Genomic DNA, 13,815 nt, shown 5'->3' with positions numbered 1-13,815 from the left:
CAGTTTAGGGATGATGTCAAACTATTTTATTTTCCCAAAAAGTATTACCAGTCCCTCTTATGTACCCTACTTTCTACTGCATAGATACCTCCCTTACTGATATCAACATCCGGGTACACACCATGTTAGTTACTTGCACTGTTAGAAGGTTATTCAGGTTTTTAAGACCTTGTTCTGCCCACATTAAAGTTTTAATTAGTTATTGGATTAAAAGCTCTCTTTCTCTCTCTACAAACAGGGAAAAATAATGACTCTAGCAGTAGAAGGAGGAAAGGAGAAGGAGGAAGCCGTGGCTTCTCTCATGTGCACCGTTCCTCTTTCTCCTGAAGGCAATTTCCATGATACTGAGGAAGAGAGAAAGAGAGAAAAGAGACAGATGAGTCTTTATTTAAGCCAACACAATATTGTAAGGCAATTATCCTTCAATTAAAAATAAGTTAAAAAAAAAAAAAAAAACTGCAATGCTGACCATTAGTAGTCATTATCTATCTAAGGGTCACTGTCTACTCAGTTAGTAGTAGAACTTTTCCAGATCCTTCTCTTAGGGGAAGTACAAGCTTGGTAGAACTGGCTGGTGTGAAATGTATTTTCAAGTAGTTCCCCAGGGCATCGATGAACTCTTCCAAGACTCAAGACCTGGCCACTTTTTCCTGCTGCACCCCACCTGGGTGTATAGGCACATACATTCCTTTGAGATGCTTGCCTCTTCACCATGTTGATGACAATCCCTGATAAAACCAGAGCCTATGGTCACATTTTCCCTCTCTTGTCCCCAAACGCTGGCACTTCAAGCCCATTCAGGAGCCATCTCTCATATTTCTCAGCAACTGTGACCTTAAGCAGAGAGGGAGGTCCCGGCACACACTTGGCCGTGCTCAGGTCATACTGTCTGCTAAGTACGCAGCCAATTAAAAAATGAAATGCTCATCTAGCTGGCACTTTCAGAGTACTTCTCTCAGAATTTTCTTCACTTCAGGAAAATGAAACCCTTCTCACAAGCAATGAGCAGCTCCTTGGCTAATGCCCAAAGTGATCACTTTCTGTCTTTCAGTCCTTTTATTAACAAATGGTTGGGGCAGGGTCGGGCTGAGAGTGGTGCTTGTGGTGAACCAGGTTTTCTCAGTAGATCCTGTTAAGAGGTTCTGGCTGAAATGTATGAAATGAAAAAAATGAGATTTTTTTCTCAAGTTAGAAACTGGAAGTCTATTAGAATCTCTTCTTTTCAGCTTAGTCATTAGCCATTTATTTCATGAAAATAAGATTCTTATTAATCTCATATATATTGCAAATGGTTAAAATCTCTGTTGGGCAAAATGAGGTTCCACCTACCTTTGATAAATACCATTTCTAGAAATTATACTATAAACTTGTAAACACGAAAAGTAATTATTTGTTATAGTTCATAAGAGCAAGAGACTAGAAACTACCAAAATGTGTTTAAATAAATAATGGTATGTCCATATAATGGAATAAGGGCTAAATATTATTTTAAATATTTTAATGTTTTCATTATTTGTAAGCAGATTATTTGTTTTTTAAGCAAGTATTCATGAAACCTTGACTTTGCAGTTAATGCTGTGATATTCCAGACATATTAAAGAGTGGGACATAGCTTTGTATATGTGGAAATGGAATGATCTTAATACATTTTTAGGTAAAAAGACAAAGGTAAGGTAAAGGATAATTAGAGTATGTGTTTCTATTTGAGAAAAAAAATGTATATATTTATAGATGATATGTTAATAGATGTGTGTTTGTATGTATATGAGGTTGATACAATTATCCCTGTTTTACAAATAAGAAAACCAAGACTTGAGAACATCGCAAATTCTGATCACAGAACCAGATGTGGCATGACTATGATTTGAATTCCAAGGGCCTAAATCACAGGCACTTTTCAATACAACATTCCTAACCCTTGACTGACCTTTATCAGGGTGGAATTGATTAATCCTTTTTATATCATCAAATTATAAATGTACCTGTTTAGAATATATCACACGATATATTGTGTGTGTGTGTTGCTCTCCCCTGGTCTGAGTCTGGGCCTCGTGAGGCCAGGTGCTCTGTAGAGCCATCTCTGTATCCTTGATGCTCTGGTGCGGCACACTCAAGAAGAGCACTTCAGAAAGGAATGAAGGGCAGTGATACATCTTCATACGTAAGTGACAAGGAGAGCTTTATTAAGTGCCTAGAGTAAGGCAACTTCAAGTTTTTTTTTTTTCTTTTTAACAATAGTAATACTAACAGAATGCCTTATGGTATCTGAGGACTGTGTGAAAGTTTAGCTAAATGGGCTAAATATAATTATACCCAAGACTCAAACCTGCATAGCAAATCTAACTTAGTGAACATTTATCAGTATCTATTATGTGCTGTTAACAAAAAGAACCATTTGTTTCCACGATCACACTTTAAAGTTCCCAATGCACAGAATATCAATGTCCCTTATTAAGTGGTCTGGAAGGTCAGGCCAGTAAACTTTTGCTGATTTGCAGGTCGCCCCTCCAAAGATTCAGTGGGTCAGATATCTGTTCATGTGGACATCACCGCCACTCCAGGAACCGGAGAGCATAAAGTCACTGTAAAAGGTATATTTTGGGTTCAGGTAGATCAAACAGCCTATAAGACTTTAACCTCTCAAAAAATAATTATATCCAAAATGTTTTTTCTGGAAACTCTGTTTTTTAAAATCTATATTAAATTATTTTAAGGCATACTTAGAATACCTTCATGAATACAAAACTTTTGATTTAAAACAAAAGAAATTAATAGCATAGATATTTAACCTATATTACTTGAAAAGTCTAAATGGTTAAAATACATTGATAATTACATTTCAGAACTGTATGACTATGTTCTCTATGGTTGAGGCTGTGGTTGCCAACTTACCAATGACATTTTAGATGTTAACTCAGTACATTCTTACTATCCACATAATCTACCTACTTTTTCTATGTGATTTCCAACAACTGGTTTGATTTTTTTTTTAATGGGTGGTTGAATCAATTGGCTTTATATTATAAAAATGAAATCTGAATTTAGGGGTCATTTTGAAGATGTAATTTAATGATTATTACTTTTCTCAATAGAACCATGTTCTATTTTTATATTATCATGGACAGCCACTTTAAATAGTATCTATTTTAATCAAAAGCATGGCCTTCTAATATATTTCAAAGTTTCACTACCTAAACTAGCACTGTTATGGTATATAATAGATTATATACGGTATTAGTAAGCATCAGATAAGTGGGCATGACTATATATGCCAGTGTTGTTAAACATTTTTCAAAAATATTTTGCTGATGTATACCAAATGCTAGAGGTTTTATGAACCTCCTGAATTAGCAAGTTTAATTATAAGACACCTCCTTAAGGATATCATCACCATAATTAAAGAATGAGTGAAGATGTATGTATAAGAATGTTCAGTTAAGTATTATTTATGATGCCTGAAATTAGGAAACTGCCATAATATGCAACAAGTGATTTGTTGAATATTGAATGAAATCTACACACAATAAATATTTGCAACTGGAAGATATATAATGAATTACAGTGCTCTCCATGATGGACTTAAAAAAATGAAAATATTTTTAAGACTGTAACACATTATGATCCTATTCTGTATATAAGGATTGAAAGCATCACACCAAAATATTAACAGTCGTTTCTTCTGAGTGATAAAATTATAAATTTTTCTTTTAATCTACTTTATGTATATTTTCTAAATATTTCATGAACAGTCATAATTTTAATATGAGAAACATCATGTTTTCACCTAAACAAAAGTCATAACTTTTCAGTAGTAACAATTGTCATTTTAATTACAGCTTTTTGCCATCCCAACACCACATGGCTTAGAGCTGAAAGCCCTATCAAGCATGCAGTCCAGAGAGAAAATTGTTTTTCCTAATCCTAGTCAATGGGGTTAGGGTGTTATTAAATGCAAGTTACAGCTTCATACATCATTTTTAAAAATAAATATCCACTTTAAAGATCAAAGGGAAAGCCTAGGATTCCACACATGGGTTTGCTAACACTTTATATTCCTTTCGTTTTCCTTCTGTTTTTTAGTGATTGCTATTAATGACTTAAACTGGCAGACCACGGCCATGTTCCGCCCCTTTGTGGAAGTCTGTATGCTGGGACCCAACCTTGGAGACAAGAAGAGAAAACAAGGCACAAAAACAAAAAGCAACACATGGTCACCAAAGTATAATGAAACATTTCAGTTGTAAGTTATAACCCAGCTCCATTTTCCAACCAGGAAATAGGCCTTGTACAGCTACACTTACGGGGGACTCACAGAGTAGGAATGGCACCGGGCTTTGCTAAGGAGAGTGAAACCTGTAGGTTTAAGGATTCCTGTTCATCACTGATCCAAGGCAAATGAAGAAAACTGTAACAGGAGGGCTTTGCTCTCATGAAAGTCACACTCTAGATATTAAGAAAACTTGATAAACAAAATCATAAACAAATAAAAAGCTGTCATATGATAGTGAATACTAAGCATAGTATTAAACAGCGTGATAGGGTGGTCCATTGGCTGCTAAGATGAAGTGTTCAGGGAAGCCTCTCTGACTTTTAAATAGGAACCTGAGAAAATAATGGGGCTAGTTGTAGCCAGGTTATTACACCACTGCACCTAAAGGAGAAGAGCTGTTACTAAAATCGGGACTGTGAAAACTTCATATGTAGTCACTCACTCACTAGGAGAGTGACCTTCTGTGGAGACAGACAGCTTACTTGAGGAGCCTCACAGGCAAGAAGCCAAAGAAATAAAGTCTGCTCTCACTTGCATCATTATCCCTGACTTTCCAATGATGCTGTTTTGGCTAAACCCCTCTGGAAGCCAGAGCACAGAGAAACTCAGTGGGTGAAGTCCTTACAGGTCAGCATCCTCCTGCAAAGTACAAGGAGAAGAATGCAGGTGGAGCAAACGGAAGTTATCTGGCACTGAATGAAGTCAAGGATGACTCCTAGGTTTTGGCATCAGCAGTTGGGTAGATATTCACTTGCTGAGATGGGAGAGTAGGGACAGGCCATGAGGAAAGCAAAGACTTTCTTTTAAATCTATTAATCTAGAGATGGGTATTGTACATCCAAGAGGACATATCAAATATATGGTTAGACATAAATTGAGAATTATCTGTATATAGATGTAATTAATTCTACAAATCTAGATGAGCTGACCTAGGGACAGATAGGAAGCCAAGGGGGAGGGAACATGAGACAAAACCCTAGGGCCTTTCATACACACACACACACACACACACACACACACACACACACACACGCACGCACACACACTTACCAAGCTTCCCTTACTGCTTTGATTCTTTGTTATTTCGTATTCTTGGTTTCCCAGAGACCTTTCAGCACTCTGTTTTCTGAATAATTAACTCTTGCTGCTGCTGCTGCTAAGTCGCTTCAGTCGTGTCCGACTCTGTGTGACCCCATAGACGGCAGCCCACCAGGCTCCCCTGTCCCTGGGATTCTCCAGACAAGAACACTGGAGTGGGTTGCCAATTCCTTCTCCAATGCATGAAAGTGAAAAGTCAAAGTGAAGTCGCTCAGTCGTGTCCGACTCTTCTCGATCCCATGGACTGCAGCCTACCAGGCTCCTCCGTCCATGGGATTTTCGAGGCAAGAGTACTGGAGTGGGGTGCCTTACCACTCATTAAAACTTAACTATCCTACTACATCTATTAAAAAGGTTCTAATAATGCCTGCTAACAAATCAGCTCACAAGAGTTCACCTATCTACTCCTCCAAATTACACAAAAAAATTTGATCCAATTAAAAAGTCTTCCAAAAAGTTCTAGGAATACCTGAATAATGCAAAATTTCAGATATAATGCAATGAGCTACCAAGACCGCAATTCTGGGGAAAAGGCAGCATTTTGACTCATTTTAATTTAAGAAGTCCCAGAGCCTGTCATATTTTGCCATTCTATTCTTTAGCACACCCCTCCAAGATTCCATTTTCCTGAGTGTCATTCAGACTGTCTCTAAAATAAGAACTCAGTTTAGTTGTCCATGTCTCGGAAACAAAAGTCTCACCTGGCAAAATATTAGATCAGAAAAAAGTCACTTAGAAAAGGAAGGAATCTGGAAGCTTGTATCACTGAGGAATAGAAGTGCATTCATTAGAAAGTCAGGACTATCTGAGGAGGAATTAAAATAAGGGACAGGGGGTATTATCCTCAGCATTTCACTGCTCAGCCTTCTTCATTAGGTTCAGTTCTGCGTTGACAGGCTATCTAGGGTCGTTATTAGAAGAGGCTAGCCTCAGCCCCAACCTTGACAGGTCTAACAGTTGCCATACGAAAGCACTGGCATTGAAGCACCAGGCACTGCTGGAACTGATTTACTCTGGAGATTTGTATCCAATTTAGCATCTTATGAATAGTGCTTCATAGTCTGAGCAGTGCATTTCCCTGAGAAAAGGCTCCTACATATAATAGCTTATCCAGGAGTCTGAGGTAGAGAAAGGAATTGGTAATAATGGATGTTGAAACAGTGGCACAGAAACTCTTCCAAAAGGTACCCCTCCCCCCAGCCTAGCTTCCATGACCCTTAGTAACCCCTCCTACCCCTATATCACTGGGGAGACCTTGCCCCCAATGATTAATGACAACATAATATTTTAATTTGAGTTTCTAGTAATATCCTTAACATAAGGGGGCAGTCAAGCATTTTTAAATTGATTTCCTATTTCTATCTAGGAAAAGAAGGAGTTTTTAAGTTAGATTGCTGAGTAATAGCAATGTAAATACATTCTAAGGAAAATTTAAAGAATATTTGCAGAGTTAAAATGCAATGATACTTTATTTGCCAATACAACATTCTAAACAATGTATAAAATTTTCCACAGTCTATTAGAACAATATCGATCCCTATTTGAAAATGCTCAAAATCCCTGTTTTTAATCCACACAGCACTCTGAGTAAAGAAAACCGCCCAGGGGCCTATGAACTCCACCTTTCGGTTAAAGATTACTGCTTTGCCAGAGAAGATCGAATTATCGGAATGACAGTAATTCAGCTCCAGAATATAGCCGAAAAGGGGAGCTACGGGGCATGGTATCCCCTTTTGAAAAATGTCTCTATGGATGAAACCGGTCTGACTATCCTTAGAATCCTCTCTCAGAGGACCAGTGACGATGTGGCTAAAGAATTTGTAAGACTTAAATCTGAAACAAGATCTGCTGAAGAGAATGCTTGAAACAATACCATACCCTAAGATCGCATCTCTGAGAATTCACAAACTCTGTTTGACTACTGCATGCATGTGCAAATACAGGGGAATGTTTATTTCACTACATTTCAGTGTTTGCCAGTGCTCAAGTACAGTGTCTACAAGGTATGTGTGAAAACTGCAGAACTTTTATACCAATTCTGGTCTTTGAGAAATAAATGTTCCATGAAGTGCCAAAATCATGATGTTAAGTGAAATATCCAGAGTATCTTTTAAAATGTTTATTTCATTACCAATTTCTCATCCATTAAACATACTAAAACACAGTCTTTTGAGTTTGTCCATTAGTTATTCTTGTTACATTGGCTTATATATCTGGTAGATATGAAATCATTTGTTACTCAGATTGTTTTATTTAGACTTACCTCATAATAGATGTCTTACAATTACCCTTTTCTACCATGACTAGAAATGCAGTTACTTCTAGAAAGCATTTGTAATTTTATAGTTGCAGATATATTGTGATGATTTTTGCATACAAAATAAAATAGAAAAGGTGGGAAATATTTTATGCTGACCGGTTTCCAACCTTTCTGAAATATCACTGTGAAGAAATGCTCTTAAAGCAAACTTATGCAAAGCAATGCTAAATAGTTTGTTAACATGTTTGATATATCAACAAAACTTTGTTCGTTAAAACTGCCAAGGTCACATCACATTTGTAAAAAAAGAAAAAAGAAAAAAAGAGGTAAGTTGAAGCATTTGCCATCTAGCATTATGTCTTGGCTTTACCAAATTTCATTCTTTAGAAAGTCATAGGATTATTGGTTTAGAAGTACAATGGAAGGATTGTTTCTTAAAATTACCTATGATAATTAACTATACCGTTAGTGTTTTCCTTCTGACAGTTATGACTAACTCCTCCTTTACTGAGTGCTATAATCAGTTAAATGTTTCCTTTTTAGAAATACTCAACAATTTGTACTGAATGCAGCATTATTATATATTGCACTGGAGAAAAAAGTCATGTCTTCAGCTATTTAGTGAAAAATGTAAAATGAAGTCTGAACAAATTGCTTACAATTTTGTAATTTATGTTATTTATAAGCCCAAGATGCATACAATGCAATAGGAAAACAACTTATTACAGCTCAGTAGATTAAAATATAGCTAGGTTGGATTTTGAATATGAAATAGTTTATAAATATTTGCACTTTCTCTATTTTTATGGTTTGACTTTTTAGAGTCTGTACCTAAATAGTTGGCTGTAGAACAGTACTTTGTAATTGTAATTTATGGTCATAACTGTTAGTGGGCAACATATACGTGCTGAAAAAAGACCCTGTAACAATGACTGCTTTGTGAACAAGCTGGTCCAATATGTTAAGAACAAGTGAAAAGTATCATGACTCCCAGAACCATGCTGTTACTGGGTGTGAAACCACAGACAGCAAGATCCACTAATTTATGTTAAATTGATAGGCAAGTGCTTTGTTAATAACGTCTTCAAATGCATAGTTCAATGCAATTCTCTGGCATATGCATTAATAAATGAATATATATTAAGCACATGTAATACTTGATTGTATCTTCTGCCTTTTTATTTCATATATGCAACATCATTTCATTATTTAGGAATAAGAAATCCAGATCCTTTTTACTGAATAGAACACTCTTCACAATGTTTGGTTCTAGTATCTCATTAGAATTTGAGGGAAAAAAATCCAATTTTGTTCCTGGAAAAAGTTGCGTATTACAAAATAATGAGCCTGAAAATAGGAAAAAAAAAAAACTGATGTATCTACCTGTCTGCATGTCTCTGAATACTGTTAAGCTATGAAAAAATTCAACATACAAGATATAGACAAGCAACACCATTAAATAAAACTATACATAACAAAAGGTTTCATTATTTTATTGAAGGATTCATTCGAGATTTAAATTCATTCGAGATTTAAAACGATTTTACAGAACATTGACTTAAGGAGTACATTAATGTCATAAAGCACAAGACTACTGAATAAATAGCAGTTTGGGTGTGCATTGATCACACAAAAAATTACGACCTAAGTATATTTCCAGTATTTGTTTAATTGGATCTATTCATTCTGTCTGTGTGTGTGTGTGTGTACAATATATATCAAACACTAATGGTGATGGTGTGAATTGTGTCTATTTATTAATATCATAAAGTACCAGTGCTAATTTTGAGATAGTTATAAATTCTACAGTCTTTGTTGTTTCTCCCAAGATATAAGTATTTGTTGTCTCTGGCATAATGCCTGTTGTGTTTACATAACCAAATTAGTCATCCCTCTGAAGTTCACAGCAACCTCCACCAACTATAGGCTCCATTAAAGTGTGAAGCTATTTATTTATTTTAGATAAAATGCACAAAGTTTGACTTTTAACCTACAGATGAAAATTATGGTAGAAGTTCTCAAAGAAACACATGAAAATCAAATTTTGCTAAAAGGAGGTATTTAAAACCACAGTGAAACATTTATTATTTAAAGGGGTTTTCATGAATTATTATTTAAGGTAAGCAATCAGATGTCCTTATAACAGCCTGCTGTAATTCATCTATTTCTAGGATAATTTATGTATTGAATTTCCCTTAAAGGAGGCACATTTATAAAAGACAAACCTAGCTTAACATTTTGCATTTGGTCTTTTTTTTTTTTTTTAACTTTACATAATTGTATTGGTTTTGCCAAATACCAAAATGAATCCATCACAGGTATACACGTGCTCCCCATCCTGAACCCTCCTCCCTCCTCCCTCCCCATACCATCCCTCTGGGTTGTCCCAGTGCACTAGCCCCAAGCATCCAGTATCGTGCATTGAACCTGGACTGGCATCTCGTTTCATACATGATATTTTACATGTTTCAATGCCATTCTCCCAAATCTTCCCACCCTCTCCCTCTCCCACAGAGTCCATAAGACTGTTCCATACATCAGTGTCTCTTTTGCATTTGGTCTTTTAAAAAATTTTTGAAATGAGAGTTATTTTCACCTTTTAATTTCTCTTATATAAAGATATGGCTACACTAAGCACTTTTAAGGAACTGTGGTGTTGGAGAAGACGTTTGAGAGTCCCTTGGACTGCAAGGAGATCCAACCGGTCCATTCTGAAGGAGATCAGCCCTGGGATTTCTTTGGAAGGAATAATGCTAAAACTGAAACTCCAGTATTTTGGCCACCTCATGCGAAGAGTTCACTCATTGGAAAAGATCCTGATGCTGGGAGGGATTGGGGGCAGGAGGAGAAGGGGACGACAGAGGATGAGATGGCTGGATGGCATCACTGACTCGATGGACATGAGTTTGAGTGAACTCCAGGAGTTGGTGATGGACAGGGAGGCCTGGCGTGCTGCGATTCATGCAAAGAATCGGACAGGACTGAGCGCCTGAACTGAACTGAACTGATAGTAGTTTCAATCTCATACTCAGTGAAAGGGAATCATGTCGGATTCCCCTGTTACCACTTGGCAGAATATGGGGATGCAGAGGGAAGGGACTGCCTTACCTGGCATTTGCTGTGTTTAAAAGCACTCCAGTCCCTTGTTTGAAACAGCTGGTTCCTCGCTCAGTCCCAGCTCTCTACAAATGGGTGATCGCTCTTGTTCAGGCAGCTGGTATTTGTTTTTCAAAATAAAAAACGAGGGTACATGACTTGATGGAGACTAAGCTCCAATTTGTGAATATCATATGATAGTTATTTTAAAATATGTATTTTTCACATAACAATTTTGAAATCAGGATACATTTTATAGTCATTGTCATGGTATAGATTAATGAGTGCTTTTCCCCCTTTTTAAACAGTAAATAATGGCTCATCTTGCAATGAAAAACTTCTTATAAGCAAATGTAGAAATAGTAGTAGTTATTTATCTTTTTAACAAATCACATATATTGTAATCTGCATATACTAAAATTATTATGTCAAGAAGCAACAATTAGAACCAGACATGGAACCAAGAACTGGTTCCATATTGGGAAAGGAGTACATCAAGGCTGTATTTTGTCACCCTGCTTATTAAACTTTTATGCAGAGTACATCATGCAAAATCCCAGGCTTGGATGAAGCACATGCTGGAATCAAGATTGCTGGGAGAAATGTCAATAACCTCAGATACGCAGATGACACCACCCTTATGGCCAAAAGTGAAGAGGAACTAAAGAGCCTATTGATGACCGCAGAGGAGAGTGGAAAGTTGGCTTAAAACTGAACATTCAGAAAACTAATATCATGGTATCCGGTTCCATCACTTCATGGCAAATAGATGGGGAAACAATGGAAAAAGTGACAGACTTTACTTTCTTGGGCTCCAAAATCACTGCAGATGGTGACTGCAGCCATGAAATTAATAGGTGCTTGCTCCTTGGAAGAAAAGCTATGACAAACCTAGACAGCATATTAAAAAGCAAAGACATTACTTTGCAGACAAAGGTCCGTCTAGTCAAAGCTATGGTTTTTCCAGTACTCGGGTATGGATGTGAGAGTTGGACCATAAAGAAAACTGAAAGTGAAAGTTGCTCAGTTGTGTTTGACTCTGCGACCCCATGGACTGTATAGTCCATGGAATTCTCTAGGCCAGGATACTGGAGTGGGTAGCCTTTCCCTTCTCCAGGGGATCTTCCCAAGCCAGGGATCAAACCCAGGTCTCCCACATTGTGGGCAGATTCTTTACCAGCTGAGCCACAAGAGAAGCCCAAGTATACTGGAGGGGGTAGCCTATCCCTTCTCCAGGAATCAACCCTGTGTCTCCTGCATTGCAGACAGATTCTTTACCAACTGAGCTATCAGGGAAGTTCAATCATCCTCCAAAATTCCATTATCCAACTGCTTTTTAAACAAACTCTCCCTCTACATTTAGCTCCCGGCAGCCCTGATCTATTTTCAGTCCCCCTGGTTTTATGTTCTCCAGAATGTCATAGAAATGGAATCATAGTAGGTATCCTTCTGAGCCTAATTTCTTTCATTAGGCATTATTCATTTGAGTCATCTATTTTATGGCATCTATCAACTGTTTTCACTGCTGAGTATACCCAATTACATAGATATACAAGAATATCTGTTCAGTTACCAGTTCAAACACATCTGGGTTGTTTTCGGTTTTTGGATGATTATGAATAAAGCTATTATAAACATTTCTATACAGGATTTTATATGACTGTAAGTGTTTATTTCTCTTAAAGGAATATATACTAATGGAAATTTATGGGTCATATTATACAGCTAACTTTATGAAAAAGTATCAAATGATTGTATGATTTTATATTCCCAGCAGCAATGGGTAAGAGTTCCAGTTGCTCCAAATCCCTGAAGCACTTGATATTGTCAGGTTTTGTTTTTGTTTCTATTTTAGTTTGCAGTCTGTTGATGATCAACACTGTTGAGTATAAACAAAGTACATTTGTTTATTTCTAATCCATATATCATCTTTGGTGAGTGTCTGCAAACCTTCTGTCCATTTATTCAACTGGTATTTTGTTTTATTATTGTTGAATTTGGAGACATCTTTGTGTATTGGATATATAAGTCCTTTTTCAGATATGAGACTCATAACTATTTCACCCCAGTCTGTGGCTACTCCTTTCCTTGTCATAACAGTGTCTCTCAGAGAGCAAAAATATTAAATTTTGAAAAAGTCATTTATAGTTTTTCTTTTATGGATCACGGCTTTGCTGTTTAAAAACTCTTTGCCTCACTCAGTCACAAACATTTTCTCCCACGTTCTATCAAAGAAGTTTTATAGTTTTAGATTTTACTATTTGGTCTATAATCCATGATCCATTTTGAAATTAGTTATTTAGTTCAATTATAGGATGTGAGGTTGAGGTTGAGGTTTATTATTTTTAATTTACTATTTGAAACGCTGGACTGGAAGAAACACAAGCTGGAATCAAGATTGCCGGGAGAAATATCAATAACCTCAGATATGCAAATGACACCACCCTTATGGCAGAAAGTGAAGAGGAACTAAAAAGCCTCTTGATGAGAGTGAAAGTGGAGAGTGAAAAAGTTGGCTTAAAGCTCAACATTCATAAAATGAAGATCATGGCATCCGGTCCCACCACTTCATGGGAAATAGATGGGGAAACAGTGGAAACAGTGTCAGACTTTATTTTTCTGGGCTCCAAAATCACTGCAGATGGTGATTGCAGCCATGAAATTAAAAGACACTTACTCCTTGGAAGGAAAGTTATGTCCAACCTAGATAGCATATTCTAAAGCAGAGACATTACTTTGCCAACAAAGGTCCGTCTAGTCAAGGCTATGGTTTTTCCAGTGGTCATGTATGGATGTGAGAGTTAGACTGTGAAGAAAGCTGAGTGCTAAAGAATTGATGCTTTTGAACTGTGGTGTTGGAGAAGACTCTTGAGAGTCCCTTGGCCTGCAAAGAGATCCAACCAGTCCATTCTGAAGGAGATCAGCCCTGGGATTTCTTTGGAAGGAATGATGCTAAAGCTGAAACTCCAGTACTTTGGCCACCTCATGCAAAGAGTTGACTCATTGGAAAAGACTCTGATGCTGGGAGTGACTGGGGGCAGGAGGAGAAGGGGACGACAGAGGATGAGATGGCTGGATGGCATCACTGACT

General features: G+C 37.0%; 1 protein-coding gene across 1 annotated transcript in view; it reads left to right on the top strand.

The window, feature by feature from the left end:
* UNC13C (unc-13 homolog C) overlaps positions 1-8,778 on the top strand; it is a 685,158-nt gene extending 676,380 nt beyond the window's left edge. The window contains 3 exon segments of the mRNA NM_001206460.1: positions 2,499-2,591; positions 4,081-4,240; positions 6,948-8,778. Coding sequence (NP_001193389.1) covers positions 2,499-2,591; positions 4,081-4,240; positions 6,948-7,233 — 539 coding nt within the window. The 3' untranslated portion in view covers positions 7,234-8,778.
* Positions 8,779-13,815: the final 5,037 nt, after the last annotated feature.

The sequence above is a fragment of the Bos taurus genome, chromosome 10 (genome assembly GCF_002263795.3).
Source record: "Bos taurus isolate L1 Dominette 01449 registration number 42190680 breed Hereford chromosome 10, ARS-UCD2.0, whole genome shotgun sequence".
Lineage (NCBI taxonomy): Eukaryota > Metazoa > Chordata > Mammalia > Artiodactyla > Bovidae > Bos > Bos taurus.
The sequence above is the reverse complement of the archived record's forward strand: the minus strand, read 5'-3'. Positions and strand labels throughout refer to the sequence as shown.